The sequence below is a fragment of the Pholis gunnellus genome (assembly GCF_910591455.1).
Source record: "Pholis gunnellus genome assembly, chromosome: 5".
In the NCBI taxonomy this organism is placed as follows: Eukaryota; Metazoa; Chordata; class Actinopteri; order Perciformes; family Pholidae; genus Pholis; species Pholis gunnellus.
In genome coordinates this window covers 4,194,203-4,222,065 of record NC_136531.1, presented here as the reverse complement: position 1 = coordinate 4,222,065, position 27,863 = coordinate 4,194,203, and the positions used below count along the sequence as shown (strand labels likewise).

At 41.1% G+C, this 27,863-nt stretch overlaps 3 protein-coding genes and 1 pseudogene across 4 annotated transcripts; 1 reads left to right on the top strand and 3 right to left on the bottom strand.

Moving 5' to 3' along the window:
* ppp3r1b (protein phosphatase 3 (formerly 2B), regulatory s1ubunit B, alpha isoform, b) lies at window positions 1–26,563 on the top strand. The gene is made up of 6 exons (XM_079159449.1): window positions 1–286; window positions 6,844–6,883; window positions 20,988–21,164; window positions 22,096–22,155; window positions 22,516–22,700; window positions 24,086–26,563. Exons 1-6 carry the CDS (start codon window positions 284–286, stop codon window positions 24,131–24,133), a joined length of 513 nt encoding a protein of 170 aa, XP_079015575.1. The 5' UTR covers window positions 1–283; the 3' UTR covers window positions 24,134–26,563.
* LOC306696688 (E3 ubiquitin-protein ligase TRIM39-like) lies at window positions 8,727–11,707 on the bottom strand (annotated as a pseudogene). Its single transcript, XR_013767728.1, has 3 exons — window positions 11,590–11,707; window positions 9,352–10,962; window positions 8,727–9,209 (listed from the first exon to the last, which is right to left on the bottom strand). The product of XR_013767728.1 is annotated as an E3 ubiquitin-protein ligase TRIM39-like (transcript).
* LOC306696687 (E3 ubiquitin-protein ligase TRIM21-like) lies at window positions 11,974–15,094 on the bottom strand. The gene is made up of 3 exons (XM_079160358.1): window positions 14,963–15,094; window positions 12,680–14,313; window positions 11,974–12,542 (listed from the first exon to the last, which is right to left on the bottom strand). The coding sequence occupies exons 2-3, from the start codon at window positions 14,309–14,311 to the stop codon at window positions 12,363–12,365; spliced, it is 1,812 nt and encodes a 603-aa protein (XP_079016484.1). The 5' UTR covers window positions 14,312–14,313; window positions 14,963–15,094; the 3' UTR covers window positions 11,974–12,362.
* LOC306696689 (E3 ubiquitin-protein ligase TRIM21-like) lies at window positions 15,614–19,866 on the bottom strand. Its single transcript, XM_079160359.1, has 2 exons — window positions 19,742–19,866; window positions 15,614–18,283 (listed from the first exon to the last, which is right to left on the bottom strand). Exon 2 carries the CDS (start codon window positions 18,279–18,281, stop codon window positions 16,641–16,643), a length of 1,641 nt encoding a protein of 546 aa, XP_079016485.1. The 5' UTR covers window positions 18,282–18,283; window positions 19,742–19,866; the 3' UTR covers window positions 15,614–16,640.
* Window positions 26,564–27,863: the final 1,300 nt, after the last annotated feature.

Below are 27,863 nucleotides of genomic sequence, written 5' to 3'. Positions count from 1 at the left end.
TCTACCAGTAGCTGCCCTCTCTCTCTCTCCCTCTCCCCCCTCTCTCTACCACTAGCTGCTCTCTCTCTCCCCCTCTCTGCGGCTCTATCTTCTCTCGCTGCAGTGAATCTCTCCCCCGCTGTCAGAGACCGTAAAGTCAGCCGGTGGTCGGTATCACACCGTTAAAAGTCACAAACCTCGTTGAAACGTCGTCTTTATCTGCCCGCGTCGATCCGTCAACGGAGCTTTAAATTATAAATTATAAATTTACTCTCCAAGCAGCTTCAGACCCCCTTGCAGCAAAATGGTGAGATAAATCTGTTCTTCATTATTTATTTTTTAAAATTATAATGTCTCGTTGTTAAAAACAGCTTCTCCTTCCTTCGACTGCACTGTTAGCTTCCGAACTAGCACTCCAGGCTAGCCTAGCTATCGTTAGCATAGTGCTGACATAAAAAAAAAAAAGAGCGTAATGTTTTTTTTGTTTATGACAGCATTGTTTAATTGTTTAATTATGTTATGTTCTGCTTCTTTGCTTCTTTCAACTGACGCACTGTCACACATCCACGTATAAAGTAACGTCGATGTGTGGCTCAAAGGCTAGTTAGCTGGTGAGGAAATAACGTTCACAAATACTAGCACGGTTTAGCTAGCAGGCTAGTTAGCTAGCTATAGCTAGCTGAAGGTGCGTCAAGTGCGCAACACAGTGACGACGGAAGTGTCGTAACATTATAAAATACATCAAAATAAAAGTGGAAAGAAGATAATCGAAGATAAAGCATTCGTTATGCTGAATGACTCGTTTTAAAAACGATGTGTACATTGGATTATTGGATTATGTTAATGTATTCATTAATGTATTCATCGCTTTAATGTTGCAACTGGTACACACGCGCACACACGCACGGTGTATGCCAGTTTCATCAGCAATTTAGAGTTTTATTTTGAAAATGTTGACCGGAAGTGTTAGGGCTAGGGATCGTCTTATGTGAGAAATGGCAGATTAGTCAGACGTCTCTGTTGTGTTTGATCAGATCAAATCATTCTTTGTTTTTTAGGGCATTAGCTGTGTGACATTCAGACCATCTTCTTGTTTTTTGTTAATGTTGGTATGATGTTTGATCTAAAAATAAATGGCAAACTATGAAAGCCCCTTCAGGTCAATTTGAGATTTGTGGGCTCAATGGATACAGGTGACTTGATCAACAGCTGATACTTATAATGAGGCAAATAACAGGCAAAATGAACCCTAAACAAGAAATATATATATATAGAGAGAGAGAGAGAGAGAGAGAGAGAGAGAGAGAGAGAGAGAGAGAGAGAGAGAGAGAGAGAGAGAGAGAGAGAGAGAATCGCAGAAAACCATAGGCGTCACTATTTACGTGGTACTCGTCTTAGTGACAGTTTTAAGGTTTAAACTCTCCAAACATTAAATTAGGAGCCTGCATGGAAAACTCTGCCTGCTTCTAGCCCTTCTTAATCTTTAGTGAAGCGTCCGTGTCAGTTTATGAAATTCTGAAGGACTAATAACCACGTCAACCGTGCAGTGAAGGTTTCCTCTTTTTGTGGAGGCAGGTAACAGTTATTATTGTAAGTGCCACACACACTGGCCACGTTACATCATACAGACAGACGAAGTAGTTGAGGTATCTGGGATGTTCCAATACCAGGTAGCAAATGTGATCTGTGATTTTGGAGAGTTCTTGTGCGTCGACGCTGGGAAATAGGTCGGTGGTACATGTTGTAACATTCGTACGCTGCCGGTGAGTGTTTCCCTTTAGAGTTCAAATCTTAATGTGAGTTAAAAATGGATTGATGAATCCAAAAATTGTGTGGAAATGATTACCCTAGTTCTGCCACGAGTAAGAATACGCCCACACTGAGCCAGCTCAATTTGAAAACACATTTCTTTCCCAGTCCTTGCACTAAACTGCTGTTTTTCATACTCAGAAACTGAGTATATACTCAGTATTTAAAAAAAATCGTCTTTGTCGTGGATCCGTTTGAAAATATAGAAAACTAAGATGTAAAGACAATGGCGTATACACTGTATTTGTGTACTTAGTACTATTACTAGATTGTGGGGAGTCCTGAGTATTTAGTCAGACAATCTATGACAATAAGATGCTGATTTAACTGCCGCCTCATCCTCAGACAGGAAAGACTGTTTACCTGTTTAACACATAGTATTTATGACCTGCAATCAAGTCATTTTCTGCTCGTTCAGATACCTGTAACTAACAACAGCTAAGTTGTGAGTGTGTCTGTATTAAAACACAGTATGCAGATGAACCAGATGTCCAGCTAATGAACATGTAGTGATCAACAGTTGGCTGACTTGGCCTCGGAGCTATTATGGTAGTACGGTAGGCCAGGATATATATTTATCCAGATGTTAGGAGTTTCGATACTGTCATAAATGCAGACGCGCCACTTTCTACGATGCCGTAATGATGGGATGTATTGCACCACCACAAATCAGTCTGTAGGCTACTGGTGGAGCAGGCAGCTGAGCTGAGAAAGGTGGCGACTTCGAGTCTTGGGGATATAACGTTACAGGACGTGTTTGATCTTAAGTTGAGTCCTCATCAAACTAGAAAAGCAGTTTATAGCCGTACGATTTATTCCTCTGCCAGTGAGAGAGTAGCGTAGCGGTGCAGTGTGTGTGTGTGTACAGTTTTTCGGTGAATAAACGTTTCAACTCCTCAAGACCATCACAATGTCCTGAGTCTTGCTTGCCACCTGCTAATTGAAGTGAAGGGGGTTAGCCCCGAAGTTGGCAACGACATTAGGCTAACTTAAGGTCGGCTGACTCTTAAGGTGGACTAGTTGATCTCCCTTCAGTTGGTCATTAAAATATGAATAGCTGGTTCCAGTTGTCGCTCGGAATGTAGCACCATGTACCGTTACATACAGTCGTATAGCGTATACACCGGTAAAATGTCAGGAAGGTATGAAATAATTGATCACGCCCGATCCGATTGCTGACTGAAACAGGAGAAGGATCGACTTGGAAAAAGGAACGTTTTCTGTGAATGGTGATCTTTAAGGTCATTTTCACATGTATTTTGAGATTCAGCCTGCTCAATGTAGTGTAAAGCCACATTAGATGCTCCAGCCTGGCCACAATGGTCTGCGTGGTGTGAATTTTCTCATCTTTCCATTGTCCACGAGGGACAACGATAAAACCCAACCATGTGCATTTTTGTGTAGTTATGACAGTTGATGTTTATTGTCCTGATATTTATCACAGCGGTCAGCAGTTTGAGATTCCAGCAGCTTCACTGTCACGTACGCTGTGAAGCAATGTCTCTCAGATTTATGTCGGAGATTTTCAATAATGTGGCAGAAGAGCCGAGCTGAGGTGTGGTTACCGTCCACCGTCCCTAAATATACGGGCACATGTTTCATTGTAGGTCAGATTCATGAAATGAATTCCTCTTGGTGGAGAGATTGACCTGATTAGCTTCCCTGCTTAGCGGTTTGCACTTGCAGTGTATAACGGTTATGTTTTTAATTTCAGTGTGTTTTAATTTTGGTGTAATTGAACAGGCTTCTTTCAACAGCTGCACAGTTTCAGAGACGACGACGTCGTCGTCACAGTAGAGCGTGGAACAACTCCATCACCGAAGAGACGAACGCTGATATGTTTCTAGCTGCTTTAACACTAATTAACTCTAAAGGGCTAAAGGGTTCATATGTGACAAGAGGAAATGGCAACATATGATATCCTTTAGTGCAAATTTGTCATTTAGAGAAGCACTGTGAAGTGTATTTTGACTGTTCTTGCAACATGAGTTTAATACTGGCTGATATGTGATGGATGTCAGTGTGATGAACCACCCACAGGACGAGGGTGTAGTCGCTCTACGTTAAGTAAAACCCTGAACTGTAGTCCTGCGTGCAGATGACTAGGAGTGAAACTAAACACGCATAGACCTTTTTGTTCACTGCAGACATTTTGACTTGCTAAACACAGATATAAGTAATAACACACACGGTTCTTTTGGGAACCACCTGTTCCTTAACCTTCAGTCCACTTTAGCGTTAGTCTGAAGACCTGCTGAACTACCGGGCTGTGTAACGTCTGCGTCGGCTGCAAAGATCCTCCGGTTCTAATCCTCCTGTAATCCGTTAATGCTATTTACAGACACTCCAAGAAGTACAGTAGGTGTGTCAGAAGTGCAGTGATTTGTACCGTTAAAGTTGGGAATGTCCTCCCACAAAAGCTTGGTTGGGTCCAGTCAGATGTCTGAGAGGACTACTCTATACGTTTGAATGGTCTTTATGTGTTTTGGTTGTAGGTAGTCCTCTTAATGCGTTGATGATATTTAGTTTCAAGGGTTTGTTTTGTACATGGAGACACTTTTAAACATTAAAACACAATTATGACTGGTGTGTTGAATGCGTGCCAAAGTAACCATGTGACCAGTTACTGACGAGCAATGAAGCATTTAAGAGGCTATTTAAATACATCAACCTCCAATTAAGAAATTCTAAATGTTCACCTTTTACTTTATTGTCATCGATAGTGGTTATTTGCATTAAACACACGCGATTGAAATGATCAGGAAATAAATGATTGTATTGTTATTTTATGCATATTTTTATATATATATATATATATATTAGTTATTATATATGCTAGTTTTAATTGTTATAAACTGCTTGGAGCTGGTGTTAGGAAGTTAAAGGTGCTTTTGATGACATTCAGCCACCAGATGTCTCTCTCTCTCATTGCATTAATTAAGTCATTTTGCAGCATGTAGCTAAAGGCTACATTAGCGATAGATTTCGGATACTTTGTTGAAATCTTTGTAACATAATCTATGTTAATCTTAGGATTGGTCTATCTAGTTTTAGGTAACGTTTAGATTGTTAGTGCGGGGTATACGGTGGATACCTACTTATGTTTCAGTCGTCTATCTTCCTCTGAATCCGGTCTGATGTGCATTATCGTTACGCTTTAACGTTGGGTAACTGCACGCAAACTGTCACTAATGCTAACGTAGCTGCTCGTGAAATGAAGCTGTTATTTTTCTCATTTTGACGATCTAACCGGTGACAACAAATCAGTTCCGGTTTTGTAATTTATGTTGTCGGCTCTGGAAGCTTTGTTTTGTGTTTTTTGTGCTGCATTATACAACGCTGTAAACTGCCAAGATAAAATGTTTTATTGGATTCCTTGGTTGAGAATTAATCATTTAGATTAATTGTCTAATCTGTAAAATAATTGGTAGATTAATTAATAGAGAATTAGTCGTTAATGGCAGCCCTATAGCTCTCTCTCACACACACACACACACACACACACACACACACACACACACACACACACACACACACACACACACACACACACACACACACACACACACACACACACACAGTTCCATTGCTTGGCGGCATTAAAACATGGTCAGTGAAAATCAGTGAGACTGATCAGCTAAACGCACGACAGCATCCAAACAGAATGCAGCCAAATGCTAATGTCATGAGTAACTCGCAAGATAAAAAGGGAACCCCGCGTAGTGTCCTCGGCCCGCGATCGGAGCCAAGTGTGTGTTGGGCTCGGTGTCAGAAAACAAGCCGGAGCAGACCTCTGCATGTGGAGTTCCCCGAGGAGGGAGGAGGAATGTTTGAGCGGCTGCCACAGCGGCCCAAAGAAACCAAATGGGCTCTTCAGTCGGGCCTCCGTCAAACCCACCAACGGAATCGTTTAATGTGGAGCGACGCTGATTGAAGACAACAAAATGGAACGTTTTTTGGAACGATGTTCTGTAATTTTGCGGAGAATGGCTCGTGTTCAAGATCCAAAGCAACTCGGTTCCTCCTTTTACAAAAATAATACATTTCGCTCTTGATTGCAGGAAGTTGAATAATTAAGTGATTAATCTATCGAAGGATAAATAATTAATTTGATAATTGTTTTAGCCAATTTGTTCATGCAAAAATACCAAATATTATCTAGTTGTCTCTAAATTAATAATAATAATTATTATTATCATTTACCGATATTTCATACTATGTGACAGTAAAGTTATTTGTAATGTTTTTGGATTTGAGGCTGTGGGTTGGACACATAGTGAAGGTTTCACTTTGGACATAACTGTGACGGCATTATCACTATTTTTACTATTATTACAAACAATCGATTAATTGATTCATGTTAGTTCAGAATGAGCTCCAGCTCAACAGTAAAATCCTGCGTTTACATGGATACACGAGTAGTAATAATCTAATTATATAATATTAATAGTAACGGTCACAGGGGACATTTCTATGCTTTGAGTTATTTTTTCTGATTATACTTTTACACATAAATCAACAACTAATCTATTGTTTGAGTCTTTTGATCGTGCAAAAATGTCAATCGCAGCTTCTCAAGTGTGAGGATTTGCTCCTTTTTGGAAGGCGGACAATGATGTGAAATATGGATCTGCAGCCTGATTCAAGTCCTCGAGAGATGAGACGAGGAGAATCGAGGCGGCGCGTTGGCCTAGTTTAGTCCGGATCATTCTGTCGCTCATGCATAATGAACAGCACCAACAATTGGCTAAGAACGGGACACAGAAATAGTTCAATTCATCTTTTCTTTACATTTGAGTTGATTTTATGGATTAGTTGACGATTTCTCCCAGCCCATGAAGAACTGTTCTGTCCATTATATCAGAGGGATTTAATATAAAGTACTGAGGGCCTTTGGTCACCTCTACACATGCAAAAAACATAAAACTGAGACATCCAAGAGACGACAATCCTGCTCTGTTCTCTGAAAAGCTTTTTGACCCTTTTTTTTGGTATTAATGACAAAGTTTTCCTTTTTTGTTTTTTATTTTATTGACAATCTTCTCTCTCTTTCAGGGAAATGAAGCCAGTTACGCCCTGGACATGTGCTCGCACTGTAAGTATCACCCAGCCAGTGTTCCTTAACCTTTCAATCTGCTCGTGTGAGTGTTAAAGATTCATCTATTATCTTTATTTCTTTAGACTATGAAAAAAGCTTGTAACAGTGTGTTCTAAAGCAAATATCCAGGTGACGGTTTAGTTTTGAATAAACAATTTAGATTTTATTTATTTTTTATTTATTTATTTTATATACAAATTCAGTGCGTAATATTGTCAGTATTGTAGAATTAACTTGTTTTAAATCTGGATGTTTCTGATCAAAAGAAATGAAACAATCTAATGCAGCATTATCTGCCAACTTTCAAGGCTGGAAAGGTTTTAATACTTGTTTTGCGACATACACACGATGTAAACAGTGTTTTAACTGTGGTTAGCCTGCACTCTGGGATAGTGATCGTCCCACATGCTCACACTGAGTTTGGGATACACGATGGTGGACGTAAACGTCGCCACATGCTGCACCTTCCTCTGCAGGCCTCTCCTGGCAGCGTGACACACACACTCCCGGCACTCCGAGGCTAAAAATGCCTCATCCCTCTGTAAAGGTCATTGTCAGGGCTGCTGGGAGAACCTTGTTTATTTTTAGTCTCGACAATATCCCAGTTTTAATTAGTTTGGAGCTTTGCTCTGACCCTCCCCGCTCCAGAGAGGGAAGCTCGAAGCTTAACTAGAAAATAATGACTGTAATGGCCGGACCTACTTTTTGAGCAGCAGCCCCCTCAGGAGGACGGTGGTGTAAGCTGAACTTGGGCCTCAGAATGATGTCAGCCGTTGCTGGTATATGATAAGCTTTCCTGAGTGAGTGTGAGGTTTTGGGGGGCCTGCGTCCTAACGAGCTGTTAGGAAAGGTGTTAAAGACTGGGGGGGTAGGATTTATGACCTGTGCGTTGTCTCGGCCCTGTTTGACCGAGGCAGGGTGCCGCTGCTGACTGCAGTTGATTTTTTGGGGGGGGTCTCTCGCCTTGTAGCAAGAAGTCACACCAACAAGCTCTCGGGGGGTCTCGGCTCTCACCAAACCTCACGGGTGTATTTTGGCGAGGTGTCTGGTTCGACGTCTCGAAATGTTGAGACGTGACAGGCGGGTTTTCAGTCTCTCTGACGGAGCTCTTATTTCCGCGGTCAACTGCCGGACTTTGCATACTCTGGGATATTTCTGGGGGTTCCCGATACGCTGCCATGCCTCGACCAGCCGGCAGTTCAGTGCAGCTGCATTCCCTGAAAACATCAGAGCTGATTTGCATTTAAAGATACAAAGGCATCATATTTAGCTGATTTAAAAAATGACTGCTCCGTCTGTCAAATGCTTGTTGCCTCGACTCCTCTCTGCCTCGCTGCCTCAGCTTGCATCTCCCGTGGGCGGGACTAAGATGCAAGGAGACAGGAATCGAGGGGACACGTTAGCATAGTGAAGAGCACATTCTGTAACCATCAGCCCCCTCCAGTGTCCACACCCCACATAGGTGTGTCTCATTAGTTTCCTTTACCGCTTCTGAAAACAGTCGGCTGCCATTCTAGCCTGACGTTGTTCACCGGATGCCTGAGCAGAAGCTCTTTTCTCTCGGCTCTATTTCTATGCTCCTGGTCTATTTTTGCTGCAGCTGCTCTTCTGTTGTAGTTCTTCCTAAGCGTTGGCTGTTGTATTAAACCACACTTGCTGATTCAACCAGTAACCAGGAGGTGTCGCCAAATCAACCAGGTAAGGAAATATTAAGGGTTACATTAACCTGTAACAGTAACAAAATACTATTCATGTGTAAACCAGGCTCTTCTATTCAGTGTTTGGTGCTCAAGTCCTTTCAATACAATTTATTTATCACAGTTTTGCCTCAGAGGGCTTTACAATACACACAACATCCTCGGTCCTTTGACCCTTACATCGGAAAAGGAAAAAGTGGCTAAAGTGACCGCCAACACAGAAAACACTGTTGGCATCAATTCTATGTCTATTTACTTTTTATGGTGTAACAAATACACATACTGTATTCTAAAGACACCATAGGAATGTAAAAGCCCTAAATGAAGCTTTATGAAACAATAAAATATTCAGCAGCAATGTGTTTTCTGTGGCTACACATCACATTTCTTTGGGGATGTTTGGGCGGAGCAGTGGTGCAGTAGACACTGTTACATCACAGCAAAGATCATTCTGGGTTAGAAATGGCTGGCCAGCTCGGTCCCTTCTGTGTCCCGTTTGCTTCTTCTCCTTATGTCAGGTTCATTCTTATCCGATTCTTCCGGTTTGACCCCAAACGCCTGTAATGAACTGGCGACCTGTCCGTTGTGTCCCCCGCCTCTCGTATCATCTCCAGCCCCCAGCGACCCTGTAAAGGAAAATAAATGTGGGTTTGAATAGATATTATTCTCCACATAACATGTGTGTCATGATACAGGCTTGAAGAGATGAATGCATCCAATGAATGTGTTGTAGATGTAACGAAGAAACGTATAATAAGAAAGTCTTACTCTGACAGGAGAGATGATCAGAGGTGCAGCGTTTTTACCACCATCATTACAATCAGGACTGAAGTACGGGAAGAGTTTCTCAGTGAAGGAGCAGCCAGTGAAGGAGTAGATAAGAGCTGCAGCATCTACGTCATAGAAGGAGACCAGACCCTCCTCATAATCCACAAACACCCCCACCTTCTGAAGCTGAGACTTCAGAGAGAGACTGACTGACGACGGTGCATCAAGAGCTTCATACTCATTTCCATTTGTCAACCCTATGGTCCAGTAACCATCCTCAGGACTCATTGCGATGTTTCCCTTCCTGTTGATCGACTCTCTGGCCACTCCTAAATCCCACTCAGTCTTTCCTTTAACTTCAACCTCAAAGTAAAATCTGTCAGAAGAGAAACTCTGCTTTCCTAAAACACAGTTACAATAAGAAAATCTCTCTGGGTTGTCTGGGAGATTCTTCGTCACGTCACCATGTTTCACTTGTTTCCCATCAGCAGACAAGATGAGTTCAGGATGAGCTGTATCAGGATCAAGAGTCACATCCACTGCAAACTTCTGGATCCTCTTCAGCTCAGCTTCAAGCAGCTTCTTAATTTCTTTACTGAGCGTCTCCTCCAGCTGAACCACAGCTCTCCTCACAGTCCCCTCATATGATGGAGGAACACTGACCTTTGTCCAGTCCTTGGTGGGTGGTGGATGGTGGATGTTTGAGGACTGAACATTCTGGAGAAGATGGAGGTGGTCTTCAGAGAGTGAGAGCTGAACCACCTCAGTGCTTCTCTTCGTCAGCTCAGAGATTTCCTGTTCCAGCTCTTTGATGAAAGCTTCGGCCTGTTTCTCTGTTGTGTTGTGCTTCTCTTCTATTGTTTTGATGAGCTCGTTCAGTCTTCTCTCAACAGACTCCTTCAGATCAGTGAAGACCTGAACACCTTCTGCTATCTCTGTCTGCATCTTCCTCACTGAGGTCGACTGAGTGTTTGATCTCCTGAATCTTCAGTCGTCTCTTCTGGATCATCTGCTGAATTTCGGCCTCTGTCTTCTTCAGCTCGACCTTCTTTCCTTCATATTCTTCTTTCAGGGGAACAACATCATGCGTCTTGTGATCTAAAACAGTGCAGAGCATGCAGACACATGTCTGGTCGGTCTTACAGAACAGCTCCAGAGGTTTATCGTGCTTCGTACACATCCTGTCTTCCAGGTTCTCCACAGGGTCGATCAGCTGATGTCTTTTCAGACGTGAAGCTGTCAGATGAGGCTCCAGGTGAGTCTCACAGTAGGAGGCCAGACACACCAGGCAGGACTTCAGGGCCTTCAGTTTGGTTTCAGTGCAGACGTCACAGGGAACTTCTCCTGGTTTGGACTCTTGTTGCTCTGAGCTGCTGGCTTTCTGTTGAGCTGACTGTCTGAACTGAACAACCATCAGCAGCTTAGGTCTTGAGATGAAAACCTCTTTACACATTGGACACATGTGCTGGTCGTTGGTATTCCAGTGTTCATTGATGCAGTTTTTGCAGAAGTTGTGTCCACATGGTGTGCTGACTGGATCAGTGAACACATCCAGACAGATGGAGCACAGAAACTGATCTTCAGGTGACAGATAGTTTGCAGCAGCCATATCTACACATAGTGTGGAAGAAAATAAAAGCATTTTATTCAAAATATAGTTTCATATTTAGTTGAAAAGGAAACTATCGGGATTGCTGTCCTTTTTAAGTATTAATTATACTAGGTAAAGTCATTTTGAAATATGTATACTGTGTTTTGACTTGCACAGAGCGATGCGCAACAGAGATCAAAGTCGTGCTGACAAGTTCAAGCTTGCTACTCTTGCAAAGCAGCACAGAATAAGTCTGATTTGTATTGAAGAACAGCACTGCTAACACATTTCCTCTAGCTGCTTCACATTAAGAGCCTCCAGCTGGTTCACTGGTAGGAAACTTTTAATGTGAAACAACAAGAGGCAATAAAGGAAGCAATCAGTGAACAGTAATAATAGCAGGAAAGTATTAGTGAGACTAAAGTTCAAACCACAGAGATTCAGCTACAAGTTCCTAAAGTCCTGAGACTGTTCAAAGCTGTTAAAGTGAGTTACTGTATAGTGGGACTGTGGACAAACAGACAAGTTATATTGTGAACAATTTATCAAGTATGAAGTGAAAAGAGAGGAACTTCCTGCCTGAGTAAAGTTAAAGTTTTGTGTTAATCCTGGTTGTTGAAAGTGTAAATATGATCAGCTGTACTCACCAGTGTTTGGAAGAGACTCTGCTGTGTTGTTGAGAAAGACCTGATGAAGTCACTTTGACTTTTCTTTGAGAGAAAAACTTGTTTCGACAGCAGTGTGTCTGCCACTCTGACAAACTCAACTTTCACTTCTGGAGTGTGACGTTGAAGTTCTTCTCTTTAGTGTTGCGCCGCCCCTTATTGAAGCGTCATCTGTTGGTGAGTTTTTGTCTTTCATGTTTAGACATGGTTTGAATAACATGCAAGGGTGTTGTATTTGTGCAGCCTGTGTTTAGTAGTTTTCATTGTCAGTGGATTGATTCACAGCAAACACAAAGTATACGTCATGAAATATCTCTTCTGTTCGCTGTTTGGTGCTCAACTCACTGCTTACTCAGGGTTTGTGTTAAACATTTAGTTTATTCCACAGTTTTTATTTAACAATCACATATTTACAGATTTCTTTGACTCATAATTCATCTTACTAGTATTCACAAAACAAATACAATTTGGCCAAAATGACCCGTAATGAACCAAAACAGCTTTTAACACAAAATAGCAAATTCTGCATCTATTCTACTGATTTAAATTTGTCCTTTTACTTATTATGATATAACAATGACACACACTCTATTCTGTAGACACTATAGGCATGCAACAGGCCTGACACTTACATGAAGCTTCATGACAAAGCAATAATCAGCAGCAATGTGTTTTCTGTGGCTACACATCACATTTCTTTGGGGATGTTTGGGCGGAGCAGTGGTGCAGTAGGCACTGTTACATCACAGCAAAGATCATTCTGGGTTAGAAATGGCTGGCCAGCTCGGTCCCTTCTGTGTCCCCTTTGCTTCCTCTCCTTGTGTCAGCTTCATTCTTATTCGATTCTTCCGGCTTGACCCCAAATGCCTGAAATGAACTGGCGACCTGCCCGTTGTGTCCCCCGGCTCTTGGATCTTATGCATCCTCCATCGACCCTGTAAAGGAAAATAAATGTGGGTTTGAATAGATATTATTCTCCACATAACATGTGTGTCATGATACTTGAAGAGATCACTGCATCCAATGAATGTGTTGTAGATGTAACAAGAAACATATTATAAGAAAGTCTTACTCTGACAGGAGAGATGATCAGCGGTGCAGAGTTTTTACCACCATCATTACAATCAGGACTGAAGTATGGGAAGAGTTTCTCTTTGAAGGAGCAGCCAGTGAAGGAGTAGATAAGAGCTGCAGCATCTACGTCATAGAAGGAGACCAGACCCTCCTCATGATCCACAAACACCCCCACCTTCTGAGGCCGAGACTTCAGAGAGAGACTGACTGACGGTGCATCAAGAGCTTCATACTCTATTCCATTTGTCAACCCTATGGTCCAGTAACCATCCTCAGGACTCATTGTGATGTATCCCTTCCTGTTGATCGACTCTCTGGCAACTCCTAAATCCCACTCAGTCTTTCCTTTAACTTCAACCTCAAAGTAAAATCTGCCAGAAAAGAAACTCTGCTTTCCTAAAACACAGTTACAATAAGAAAATCTCTCTGGGTTGTTTGGGAGATTCTCTTTCACATCACCATGTTTCACTTGTTTCCCATCAGCAGACAAGATGAGTTCAGGATTTGCTGTATCAGCATCAAGAGTCACATCCACTGCAAACTTCTGGATCCTCTTCAGCTCAGCTTTAACCAGCTTCTCCATCTTTTTACTGAGCGTCTCCTCCAGCTGAACCACAGCTCTCCTCACAGTCCCCTCATATGATGCTGCATGAACACTGACCGTTGTCCAGTCCTTGGTGGGTGGTGGATGGTGGATGTTTGAGGACTGAACACTCTGGAGAAGATGGAGGTGGTCTTCAGAGAGTGAGAGCTGAACCACCTCAGTGCTTCTCTTCATCAGCTCAGAGATTTCCTGTTCCAGCTCTTTGATGAAAGCTTCGGCCTGTTTTTCCTTTCTTTTCTGCTTCTCTTTGATCGTGTCGATGAGCTCGTTCAATCTTCTCTCAATAGACTCCATCAGATCAGTGAAGACCTGAACACCTTCTGCTATCTCTCTGTCTGCATCTTCCTCACTGAGGTCGACTGAGTGTTTGATCTCCTGAATCTTCAGTCGTCTCTTCTGGATCATCTGCTGAATTTCAGCCTCAGTCTTCTCCAGCTCGACCTTCTTTCCTTCATATTCTTCTTTCAGGGGAACAACATCATGCGTCTTGTGATCTAAAACAGTGCAGAGCGTGCAGACAAATGTCTGGTCGGTCTTACAGAACAGCTCCAGAGGTTTATCGTGCTTCGTACACATCCTGTCTTCCAGGTTCTCCACAGGGTCGATCAGCTGATGTCTTTTCAGGCCTGACATTGTCAGATGAGGCTCCAGGTGAGTCTCACAGTAGGAGACCAGACACACCAGGCAGGACTTCAGGGCCTTCAGTTTGGTTCCAGTGCAGACGTCACAAGGAACTTCTCCTGGTTTCGCAACCTGGTGCTCTGAGCTGATGGCTTGCTGTTGAGGTGATTGTCTGAACTGAGCAACCATCTCAGAGATGAAAGTGTTGACGTGCAGCTCAGGTCTTGTCTTGAAAACCTTTGTACACATTGGACACATGTGTCGGTAGTTGGTATTCCAGAGTTCATTAATGCAGTTTTTGCAGAAGTTGTGTCCACATGATGTGGTGACTGGATCAGTGAACACATCCAGACAGATGGAGCACAGAAATTGATCTTCAGATGACAGATAGTTTGCAGCAGCCATATCTACACATCGTGTGGAAGAAAAGAAACATTTAGTTTTAAATATTTGTTTGAATAGAAACCAGTGTGATTATTGTTCTCATAAGTATAACACAAGATATTAGAAATGTTGTAATCATATATAATGTGTTTGGACCGAGCCGTGAGAAACTGAGATCATTCAAATCGTGTTGAAAAGATCACTGCTCTCGCAAAACAGCCCAGAATATCTCCACTTCCTGTTGTGTAGACAGCATTTTGTTAAATTTTAGCAGTTTACCTGATGACATACGCATCACAATTCAAAGCTGCTTCACATTAAAAGCATCCCACTAGTTCTCTGGTGGAAGGCTTTTAATGTGAAAGAGCTAGAGGAAAAACATGAAGCAGAATAGAGGAAACAATCAGTGAACAGTAATAACTGCAGGAAAGTAGGAGTGAGACTAAAGTTAAAACCACAGAGATTCAGCTACAAGTTCCTAAAGTCCTGAGACTGTTCAAAGCTGTTAAAGTGAGTTACTGTATAGTGGGACTGTGGACAGACAGACAGAGTTATAGTGTGAACGATTTATCAAGTATGAAGTGAAAAGAGTGGAACTTCCTGCCTGAGTAAAGTTAAAGTTTTGTGTTAATCCTGGTTGTTGAAAGTGTAAATATGATCAGCTGTACTCACCAGTGTTTGGAAGAGACTCTGCTGTGTTGTTGAGAAAGACCTGATGAAGTCACTTTGACTTTTCTTTGAGAGAAAAACAGAGACTTGTCTTTACTGCAGTGTGTCTGCAACTCGGACAAACTTAACTCTCGTTTCTGGAGTGTGACGTTGAAGCTCTTCTCTTCACAGTGTAGCTCCGCCTCTTATTGAAGCGTCATCTGTTGGTGAGGTTTTGTCTTTTTCATGTTTAGACCTGGTTTGAATAACGTACAAGGGTGTTACCTGGCTTACCATTAGGTGACGCACTGAGCTGTGTAGTGATGAATACTCTGTGCTACAAGCAGCCCAAACTGGACATTGATAGAAAACAACCCCAAAAATGCCAAATATATATATGGTCATTGTTGGACTATTTAATGCCCCACCATTTACAATCACTTAATTTGTTCTTGGTCAACATGCGCGGTCATCCTGTACGTGTGCGTCACAGTGTTCTCACATATCAGTGTTTGGTTAACACACAGTGACTCCACGCTTTGTGTGTTGGGCCATCTAGTGGTCGCTCTGTGCCATATGTTGTGGAATATTTCTGTGTTAGACGGGAGAAGAGTTGAGCAGTTTGCAATCTATTCAATAAACAGAGTCTCAAAAGAATCAAAGTTTTTTGTCGTTTAATGTTTGCAAACAGGAGAGCGGACACACAGACGCGTATCTCAGTGAACTGTGCAGACAGCTTTCAAAAAAGTACAAGGCACATCATATTTCATGCATACAAGAATTCACGCCTTTAGTTACATCATAGGAAAGGGAGTATAGGTTTTTGGACTCGGGTTGTATTGTTCTGCTCATTATCTGGAGTCTTACAGGTGTGTTCAACTGCGAGTCAGTTCATACAGAGGTTGGAAACAATGGTTTCCTGTTTCTTCTTCTCGTGTGTGCATGTGAACAACCTTGGAAGACAGGACATTGGTTTCATGAACTGATTAAATACCTCTGTAGGACTGCAGTGTTGCTTTTCTGTATCTCTGTACTTTCCCATCAGTTGTACAACATCTTTCAAAACATCCCAATATACGAGAATATATTTTACCATTACAATACTTAATCATTACAATACTAAATATACATATTTTACCATTACACATAACACCAGAAAGTTGTTGTTGCTCTAATGCTCTAATTGTTGCAACAAATACAATTTGGCCAAAATGACCCGTAATGAACCAAAACAGCTTTTAACACAAAATAGAAAATTCTGCATCTATTCTACTGATTAAATTTGTCCTTTCACTTATTATGATATAACAATGACACACTTTACTCTGTAGACACTATAGGCATGCAACAGGCCTGACACTTACATGAAGTTTCATGACAAAGCAATATCAAAAGAGTAGAATGTTTTTCGGGGCTGCTCATGAAATAGAAGAAATTGTTTTCTTTAGAAACAGTGATTTCATCTGGAAGTTAAATGAATGTCTGTGGCTTTATCGTGGATTTAGATACATTTCAGCCACATAACGTGCGTCATGATCCAGGGTTGAAGAGATGAATGTGTTACTATTGTAGTGGGAGACACATAATAAAATAATGACGTGTACATCAATCACCACAGTAAACGGATTCTGTAGGAAATAAGATATGTACATTTGCTTCCTTGACATGAAACTAAATGCAGAACATGAAATAAGATAAGTGATTAGTTTACTCTGACAGGAGAGATGATCAGAGGTGCAGAGTTTTTACCATCATGATTATTACAAGGACAGAAGTACGGGAAGAGTTTCTCAGTGAAGGAGCAGCCAGTGAAGGAGTAGATAAGAGCTGCAGCATCTACGTCATAGAAGGAGACCAGACCCTCCTCATAATCCACAAACACCCCCACCTTCTGAGGCTGAGACTTCAGAGAGAGAAGAACTGCAGGGTCATCAAGAGCTTCATACTCATTTCCATTTCTCAACCATATGATCCAGTAACCCTCCTGAGGGCTCCGCTGGATTTGTCTCTTCCTGTTGATCGACTCTCTGGCCACTCCTAAATCCCACTTAATCTTTCTTTTAACTTCGACCTCAAAGTAAAATCTGCCTGAAGAGAAACTCTGCTTTCCTAAAACAACATTATAGTAAGAAAATCTCTCTGGGTTGTTTGGGAGTTTCTTCTTCACATCACCATGTTTCACTTGTTTCCCATCATCAGACAAGATGAGTTCAGGATTTGCTGTATGAGGATCAAGAGTCACATCCACTGCAAACTTCTGGATCCTCTTCAGCTCAGCTTCAACCAGCTTCTTCATCTCTTTACTGAGCGTCTCCTCCAGCTGAACCACAGCTCTCACCACAGTCCCCTCATGTGATGCTGGAGGAACACTGACCTTTGTCCAGTCCTTGGTGGGTGGTGGATGTTTGATATTTGAGGACTGAACACTCTGGAGAAGATGGAGGTGGTCTTCAGAGAGTGAGAGCTGAACCACCTCAGTGCTTCTCTTCATCAGCTCAGAGATTTCCTCTTCCAGCTCTTTGATGAAAGCTTCGGCCTGTTTTTCTTTTCTTTTCTGCTTCTCTTCTATTGTTTTGATGAGCTCGTTCAGTCTTCTCTCAACAGTCTCCTTCAGATCAGTGAAGACCTGAACACCTTCTGCTTTCTCTCTGTTTGCATCTTTCTCACTGAGGTCGACTGAGTGTTTGATCTCCTGAATCTTCAGTCGTCTCTTCTGGATCATCTGCTGAAGTTCAGCCTTTGTCTTCTTCAGCTCGACCTTCTTTCCTTCATATTCTTCTTTCAGAGGAACAACATCATGCATCTTGTGATCTAAAACAGTGCAGAGCATGCAGACAAATGTCTGGTCGGTCTTACAGAACAGCTCCAGAGGTTTATCGTGCTTCGTACACATCCTGTCTTCCAGGTTCTCCACAGGGTCGATCAGCTGATGTCTTTTCAGGCCTGACATTGTCAGATGAGGCTCCAGGTGAGTCTCACAGTAGGAGACCAGACACACCAGGCAGGACTTCAGGGCCTTCAGTTTGGTTCCAGTGCAGACGTCACAGGGAACTTCTCCTGGTTTAGACTCTTGTTGCTCTGAGCTGCTGGTTTTCTGTTGAGGTGACTGTCTGAACTGAGCAACCATCTCAGAGATGAAAGTGTTGACGTGCAGCTCAGGTCTTGTGTTGAAAACCTCTTTACACATGGGACACTGGCATCGGTCACTAGTATTCCAGTGTTCATTGATGCAGTTTTTGCAGAAGTTGTGTCCACATGATGTGGTGACTGGATCAGTGAACACATCCAGACAGATGGAGCACAGAAACTGATCTTCAGATGACAGATAGTTTGCAGCAGCCATATCTACACATCGTGTGGAAGAAAAGAAAAACATTTAGTTTTAAATATTTGTTTGAATTAGGGCTGCAACAACGAATCGATAAAAATCGATTATTAAAAGAGTTGGCAACGAATTTCATTATTGGTTTGTTGTGTCGCGCGATTATTACGCCGTTCAATAAGTCGCGGAGATGTTTGAGTGTTCAAAGCAGGCCCGGTCGCCTGAATACCGCAGCTAGGAATAATGGAATGGGACGCCGGTTTTATTTTGTGGGTTTTTCTCTGAACTGGGGCCATGATTAAGAGGGACGGCCGGGGGAACCTCACCCGGCCCGGACACGGAAAGGATTGACAGATTGATGCTCTTTCTCCATTCTGTGGGTGGTGGTGCAGGGCCGTTCTTAGTCGGTGGAGCGATTTGTCTGGTTAATTCCGATAACGAACAAGACTCCGGCATACTAACTAGTTACGCGGCCCCGTGCGGTTCGCGTCCGGCGTTCTTAGAGGGACAAGTGGCGTTCAGCCACACGAGATTGAGCAACAACAGGTCTGTGATGCCCTGAGATGTCCGGGGCTGCACGCGCGCCACACTGAGTGGATCAGCGTGTGTCTACCCTTCACCGAGAGGCGTGGGTAACCCGCTGAACCCCACTCGTGATATTAGTCCATTTTTTTTTTTTAATTATTACTTTAACAGCTCAGGGATGTTTGTGCACTTTCTGAAGATTTTTTGCACTGTGAATTTGCACTGTCAGCTCTGTTTTTGAATAAAGGGTTGGAAATTAATGCTTTTTTTTTTTTTATCCGATTCATCGGTTAATCAAACAAATAATCGACAGATTAATTGATTATTAAAATAATCGTTAGTTGCAGCCCTAGTTTGAATAGAAACCAGTGTGATTACTGTTCTTATAAGTATAACACAAGATATTAGAAATGTTGTAATCATATATAATGTGTTTGGATCGAGCCGTGAGAAACAAAGATCATTCAAATCTTGTTTATAAGATCGCTGCTCTCACAAAACAGCCCAGAATATCTCCACTTCCTGTTGTGTAGACAGCATTTTGTTAAATTATAGCAGTTTACCTGATGACAGACGCATCACAATTCAAAGCTGCTTCACATTAAAAGCCTCCCACTAGTTCTCTGGTGGAAGGCTTTTAATGTGAAAGAGCTAGAGGAACGACATGAAGTAGAATAGAGGAAGCGATCAGTGAACAGTAATAAAAGCAGGAAAGTATTAGTGAGACTAAAGTTCAAACCACAGAGATTCAGCTACAAGTTCCTAAAGTCCTGAGACTGTTCAAAGCTGTTAAAGTGAGTTACTGTATAGTGGGACTGTGGACAAACAGACAGAGTTATATTGTGAACAATTGGTCAAGTATGAAGTGAAAAGAGAGGAACTTCCTGCCTGAGTAAAGTTCAAGTTTTGTGTTAATCCTGGTTGTTGAAAGTGTAAATATGATCAGCTGTACTCACCAGTGTTTGGAAGAGACTCTGCTGTGTTGTTGAGAAAGACCTGATGAAGTCACTTTGACTTTTCTTTGAGAGAAAAACTTGTTTCGACAGCAGTGTGTCTGCCACTCTGACAAACGTAACCTTCGTTTCTGGAGTGTGACGTTGAAGCTCTTCTCTTCACAGTGTAGCTCCGCCTCTTACCTGGTGAGGTTTTGTTTCCTCCCTCTGATTTACATGGAAATTGTCGGGGAAAACAAAACTAATGTGGAGCAAAGGTGGTTCTTTACCTAACAGGTGGGAGGAGTAAGGCATATGAAAAGGTGTTGCTTACCTTAGTTATATGTATTGAAGCTTTGAGGGGCCTCAGCTTTACTTCAACCAGAAGAGTTTAGTTTATTGAACACAAAGGACGCCACACATTTCTGCTAAAATGTCAACGATAACACAATAAAGTCAAAGTCTTGTTCCCACAAATGAACTGTCGGCCTCTACATGGATTATGTAACATTAATAAGTTAAATGTAGCAAAGAAGACTGTTTACTTTACTGTTTACTTTATTTAAAGTGTGTTGCTAAATGTCCATTTATTCGTCCACACAGTTGGCATTAATGAACATTAAGTCAAACTTCTTCTTCATCATGCACCACTGAGCACTGTGTCGTGCTCTGTGCTCATCATTCCTTTATGTTGTGATCCCTCTAGTGGTCGATCGGTGCTGTAACACCAGTTAGTGATCTACATGGAGGCCTGTTGTCCAGCTGCAGAGTAGCGGGGAGTCACGTAGAAGTGGTCAGACGTGAGAACGGCTGTCGGCTCTCAAGGAACCCTCAGAATTACTCGACATTGTTTGATTATTTTAAAGGACTTGGGTACACGATCTCCACCAACCTCCGGGTTACCAACACAATGAGGCCCCCGCCTCCGTGGTCATCAGCAGAGTGATTAGTGTTGAAAGAGGTGTCACATGACACGGTGTTAGGGCTTAGAGCGCGGCACCAGGAGGTCCGGTGGCACAAGGCTCAACCCGACTGGTGCAGCGAGAGACCATTAGCTCTGAGCAACCATGGCCAGTAGGACCACCAAGCCAGGTGAGTCCTGAGTCGCGTTGTGTTGGGAGGAATGGTTCCTACGTGCAGCACAGAGAGAGGAGATACGAGGGGGATGACCGGTGCCCAGAAAACATTGGTCCAAATAATCTCCCGTTATTTGGAAACTTCGTCTTTTATCAGTCTTATAAGTCCGTCTCTCTTCTCTGTTTCATTTCAGTTGATGCTGACGAGATTAAGAGGCTAGGAAAGCGATTTAAGAAGCTGGACCTGGACAACTCTGGGTCCCTGAGTGTGGAGGAGTTCATGTCCTTACCCGAGCTCCAGCAGAATCCCCTCGTGCAGAGAGTTATCGACATATTCGACACCGACGGAAACGGGGAAGTCGACTTTAAAGGTGATTTTTAAATTGTTTCCCCTCCTCACTCTGACATGTTTTACTACTGACATCAGTCCTAAGGATGTGCTATGATGGTCTGCTGCCCCTTTGATCTGTTTTCATGATTGAATACTAATATTTGTGTGTTGTATGTTATAATATTTGTGTGTATGCATCAGTGTGTGAACCGTTGTTGCTGCGCTAACAAATCTATAATAAAAATCCAATATTTCCATCAATTATTCATGTTCATTTATTAGCAACATTGCTCACAAAGATCTAGTAAAGACAGATACATACATGTAGTGGATGGAGGAAAGAGTACACTGAACAAAATGTAACCTTTTTGTTTTCGCTCCAAATAAGTTGCCCAAATAAGTTGCCCAAGGCACACCTGTGTAGTAATCATCTTGATGCCACACCTGTCGGGTGGATTGATTATTCTGAGTTAGTTTGTGACCAAAATTTGAGAGAAGAAAGACTTTGAGTTATTTATACAAAGTAGAACAAAGGGGAAATACTCTTGTACAAGTACCTCAAATGTGTACTTTAGTACATGACAGGAGTACCTGTAGTGTCTGAATGTTCTCATTTCTTCTGTACTTTTCCCAACATATGATCAGATTTGTTCCATTATCTACAATTTAAATCTAAAAGCTAATAGAAAACGTACTCTCTCTACGTTTGAGTCTTTTTAAGACTTTAACGGTCTTAAGAAGTTTGTGTTAAAATCAGTTTTACATTAATTAAAAAGATATGCTCCACAGAAAGTAAAACTCCTTCATTGGTCAGTGGGTCGTCTTGAGATTTATTTGCATAACAACGATCCCATCGTGGCGCGTTTGGCTTTTGGTCATTTTTGGTATAAATTATATTAATTGTGTAGCAACAGGTTCATTATCTTAACTGCAGTTTTTAACTGATGTCGTTGTTTTCTGTCCTTCGGCAGAGTTCATCGAAGGAGTCTCCCAGTTCAGCGTCAAAGGGGACAAGGAGCAGAAGTTGCGTTGTAAGTGTCCGACATTCAACTGTTTTCATCACATCTCTTATCATCATTAAACTCAGTTATCTACACGAGAAACCTCCGCCACAAAAGCTTGATTTGTTCCAGTCAGATGTCTGAGAGGTCTTTCATGCTTTTATTTTGTAGGAAATCCTCTTTTACAAATAGATGTTGTTTTGTATCGTGGAGAACTAAACGCTGCACAAAGAGGCTCAGCGTCAAAACGAATAGGAACGATACTCCACGACCTACTAATATGATGTATAACCAGCTGGAGTTAACGGGTGCTTTTTGAAAGTGTCATGAGACGAACTTCTCTGTTGACGCTGACGTCATTCCTCCACGTCTCCTCCTCTCTGACACCAGTTGCCTTCAGGATCTACGACATGGACAAAGACGGCTACATCTCCAACGGGGAGCTCTTCCAGGTCCTCAAGATGATGGTGGGAAACAACCTGAAGGACACCCAACTCCAACAGATCGTCGACAAAACCATCATCAACGCAGACAAAGACGGGGATGGCAGGATATCCTTCGAGGAGTTCTGTGCGGTGAGTGTTATGATGACTGTTCGTCTCCTTCCCCCCTGCAGAGAGCTTTAGACGGCTAAAATACTGGCTCAACTTAACTTGCCCTACTTTGAAGAAGCTCAGAGGAAAGTAAATAATCTGAAGACCTCTAGCAACACTTGCAGTGTAAAGAACAACTTGAAGGCCCAACCACATGCGTTTACAATGAATGTATTCTTTAAGTGTTGCTGGAGTTTTGGCCTCGTCTTGCTGAAAGTGGAAGTGATACGATTAGAGTGCTGACAGCAGGACAGTAAGTGTGCCATGTAACATGAACTCTGAGTTCAAAGAGGCTGGAGACCTGGAGCGACGCCTCTCCCATTAAACGGTTATTTGATTCATTGTTGGTGTAAACCAAACTGAGGCTTGTGGGAGAAACAAAGCCGAGTTTTTCTACAAAACAAGTTGCAGTGAGCTCTGCGATCGTCGGTACGGAAGATGAAATTGTTTTAATGACTTTCCAGACTATAAAACTCCTCTCTGTGAGCACTACAAACCATGCTGCTGTGTTTCAGCTTCTGGTGAGACATCAAACACATTTTGGGGATTTTACTGTGGAGTCATAGTAAGAGAAGTCCAAAAACAATCCTAGTCCAGTACGTCAAACTGAAGTCATAGTCGAGCCTTTTAGTGCAAAGGAACAAAGGAAAGACTGGAGGAACACACTCCTCACCAGCAGAAGGTGAAAGATGAACTTCTAAAATGACACATTGTTAAAAATCTCACTAAGTCAAAGTATAGTCTGTCATGAAAATGTAATAAAAAAAGTCAGGAAAGTTTAGAATGTTCTAAAAAAAAGAAGTCACGATATAGTATGTCATGAATAAAAAGTCAGTTTATCTTTAAATAGAATAGTTTGTCATTAAAAACTCAGTTTAGTATCTCATGAAAAGAGTCACAATCATACTAAAGTGTCACAACAACATCATAAAAAGTCATCGTATGAAATACATCAAATAAATAAAAGGCAACGTATGTCAGCAAAATATCAGAAAAGTCATTATGTCATAAATACCATAACAATGTGCCCATGTCCTAAATATAGCATAAGAATTCATATTATTGTACGTCAGATAAATGTCGTGGTATAGTTTCCCATGAAGAAAGTCATAATATAGTGTGTGTGTGTGTGTGTGTGTGTGTGGTAAAACATGAAGTCGTGGTGTAATATGTCGTACGATACTATAAGACGACAGTTTATGACTCTACGATGAATTGAACGCCCAAATCTGACGGATGCCTCCTCTCGGCATGAATGTCTGCAACAACATTTAGTTAAATACCAACGTGTGTTGAGGTGTTAGAAGATGATGATGATGATGATGAAGATGAATGAATTAAACTTCCCTCCCTCTTGTCTCCGGCAGGTCGTTGGTGGATTAGACATTCACAAAAAGATGGTGGTGGACGTCTGACAACTTTGCTTTTTTCTTCCTCCATTTACTGAAGATCTGCTTGAAGACATCGTCCAACAAAAATGCTCAACGAAAGTATTTTCTCTGTGAAAAATCCCTCCTCACCCCCTCTCCCTCCCTCCCCCCCCCCCCTCCTCCCTCCCTCCCCCGAGCCTTCTGAAGCCAAACTTTCACCAAGTATTATTGAACAGGAACTCTCTGTGACTCGTCGCACCCTAAAAGCCGACGGACGGCTTTTTTCTAGCGCAGAGCGACGGTTTCAGTTTGGTGGAGGAAAGCTGGAGTGTGTGCGTGTGCATGTGTCTTTAAGTGTGTATGTGTTCTGTATGTTTTACTGGTTTTTCAAGGTATGTGGGGTTTTTTTTATATTTATTTTGGTGTCATTGTTTTCTTTTTTCTTTTCTTTTTTTTTTTTGGAGAATCAAAGGAAGTCTATCTTAGAGAAAGTAAAGGTTAGCGGGTGAGTGTAGTTAGCGGTGATGTTACTTGATTTCAGAACAACACAAACAGCATGAAGTGCCAACGAGAATCTATCGACATGCAGTTGAATTACAGGTAAAAATCTGTGTCTTTATTTTCGAGATGTAATTGTATTATGGAATGCATTTATCTTACTGGAGTATTGCATTATTTACACTTAAAGAACAGCTTCACTTTACACTCATGTTTGGCTACATTGAGTCAGAACTGAAAGAGACGTCGGGCACTACATGTCTTCAAACGACACACTTTGGCTTCATGACCGTTGATATTCGTTTGCTTTCTTCTTCTTCTTCTTCTTCTTCTTTTTGTGGCACTTTTGTGTTATTAAGCACGACTTAGACGTTGACGTGAACATCATTTCCAAGTCGGGGGGGAAAAAAAACCTGTAAGTCCGATAACTCCGACGTGACATGAACGCAGCACACTGCATGAATGTCGAGGAGTAATCTTTAAACATAGATATACTTTACACACACACACACGCGTCTGTAGATTTACTGCAGAAAGCTTCATTCATAAAACTCTCAGCTTTATGGAATAAGAGTTTTGCCCGAGAAAAAACGGTTTCATATTTTCTGCACATTCAAATAAAATAAGTAAACGTGCATAAATGCAGATATTTCTCATTTAGTATTTACATGTTTGCGTTGATGATAATTAGAATCTGTAAAGCCACAGATTGTTGAATAACACGCAGGACCCCCAAAAGGTTGGAAAGACTCATTTAAGTAACGTAAATCTGTACAAAAGAAAGAACATATTCTTGTGTTTTGACGCCTGTGAGATTGAGTTAAACATCATCCGTACAGGTTTGGGTTATCGGCAAGAGACACGACTGTAAATGATGACAAACCAAACGCAGCAATGTTCCGTAGTAGTGAACTGAATCTGTGTATTTGCAGCTCGTCTGCGTCTTTATACTCCAAGAATGGCCGTTAAACCGCTCAAAAGCTGCTGTACTCTGTGTTTAGCTCACTGCCGGCTTTATGGACTGATGCTCTGCAAAAAGACTTTTCTACCTGAAACGACTTGTGACGTGTTTGCATGACGTGTGATCTGATCTCCTCTTCTTCTTCTTCTTCTTCTTCTTCTGCCCGTTGCTCTTTGCATGTAGATCAGATTTTATTAAAAGCTTTTAAAGCTTTCTTAAAGCTCTTTTTTCAAAGCTGGTCTCCAAATTTAATGAAATGAGTGAAATGTCTTGCGAATGCAAATAATCTATTCTGCGCATGCTAGTATATGTATTACTGGTTTGACCACTTGCATATTTGAATTTTTATACAGTTATACAATAAAATCTACAGTTTTTGGTGCATGTTCAATAGTTTAGAAATCATTGAAAAATAGCTACTTCAATAGAACCTTAACCCTTAAAAAAAGAAACTTAATTTAGCTGTAATAGTTTCATAATCTAAACGTGTGGAAATGGTGTCAGGGTTGTGTTATTATCAGATAATGTGCTTCATGGTGAGGATAAGTAATCTTAACATCGTTTGTATTGTATTTCATTAATTTAGCATTTCACAGTTTTGGCTCATTTCATGAAATTCAGTGAGACCGTGTTGTGTTTACATATAAATAATGGTGATAAATAAAACATGAACATTTCAAGCACGTTGATGTTGCCAATAAAGGTTTAAACATGGAAAAAAAAACTGTAATCTTAAATGTTTTTTAGTCGCCTGCCACTCGCTCTGTTTTAGGGGAAAAAAACATGTTTTTGTTTTCTTCACTTTCTTTATTATTTTTATTTTTTTGTTATTAACAGTTGGTATCCTGCTTGTTTAATTTGAGGTCTGTGCTGAAATGTCTGCTGTTGGTTTAAAGGGATGTTTGTAATGGAGGCAACATGGATCCAGTCTTAGATTTTCACTCCTGTTTTCATCTTTGCTGCATCACTGAAACTTCATACATGGAAAAATGAGAAATAAAACAGTTTGAAAGTTGTTACAGACGCTGTGGAGTTCTAGTCTCTTCATACATGTTCCAGGATCTTAACTTTAAATGTGACTTCCCAACTACGATTAATCATCATGTGTTTACTAAAGTAACAATTACAATGTAGGGTTTGAGCAAATGTGGAAGCACACAAACAAACACGAGTATTCTGAGTTTTTGTGAGATCAAAACATTGTCGACGTGCACTACTTGGTTATGACCAGCAGGGGGCAGCGTAGAGCTGCATGTTAAACCACATGTGGCGAAGCACAAAAAGCAATGTAGACAAAAACAAATACTGTAACACATTGGCTTATAGTTAACATGTTTAAAGGTTTAGTTTTCATCTTACTGTTGTTGTGGAAGAAATGTCAACATCTTTCATCTTTCATACTGTTTCATATTTAGTACCACAACATTGTTCACGAAGTTGAAGCATCGGATCACCTGATGTTACTGCCAATTAAAAGTCTCATTCATGTCATTCAGGTTTTACAAAATATCTCTAAATATATATATTATGGCTGAAACATCTACAGAAACTCTGATCCTAGAAAAGAGTATTTTCACACAGTAACTTCAGTGTAAACATGAATGTGTCCTCATGTGTCAGGTTTACAGAAGACAGACAGTGAACACCAGCGGCATCAGTACATTTCTTTTTATGACAATTTAACTTCATTCTCTAGAAGATACTCATTTGTATGACATCCTTTACTTTTTGAGATTTTTTAACAACATAATTACATTCTGTATTGCCTTTTTTAAATTGATAAGATACTGTACTCTGACATTTTCATTACTTTTAATAACATACTATACTAAAACTTAAAAAAATTATACTGACTTTTTTATTGCTTTATTAGACATGTTATACTATAACTTTATTAGACATGTTATACTATAACTTTATTAGACATTTTCTATGACCTACTCTAATGTGACTTTATGAGTTTTTTTTATTTTACACACTATACTATGACATGATCTGCTATGAACAGCTGTGCTGTAGTGTGGCTTCTTCATTACATACCATACTATGAATATATATGAGAATGTCTTGACATACTGCTATTTCTTCTTTGTGACATATCACTATGTTGCTACATTACATATCAAATATGTTTGCCCATACATAGTAATAATTATTAGTTTCTTGTTCTAGCTGTATGGATATTTACATGATAACTTCTGAACTCTCTGGGATGATGATTATTTTGGGACGACAGACCCTGCGAATCCTTCTTTAAATTACCCCGAATCAATTAAAAACACAGTTTTATCTCTTAGATTTAAATGCTCCTTTAGA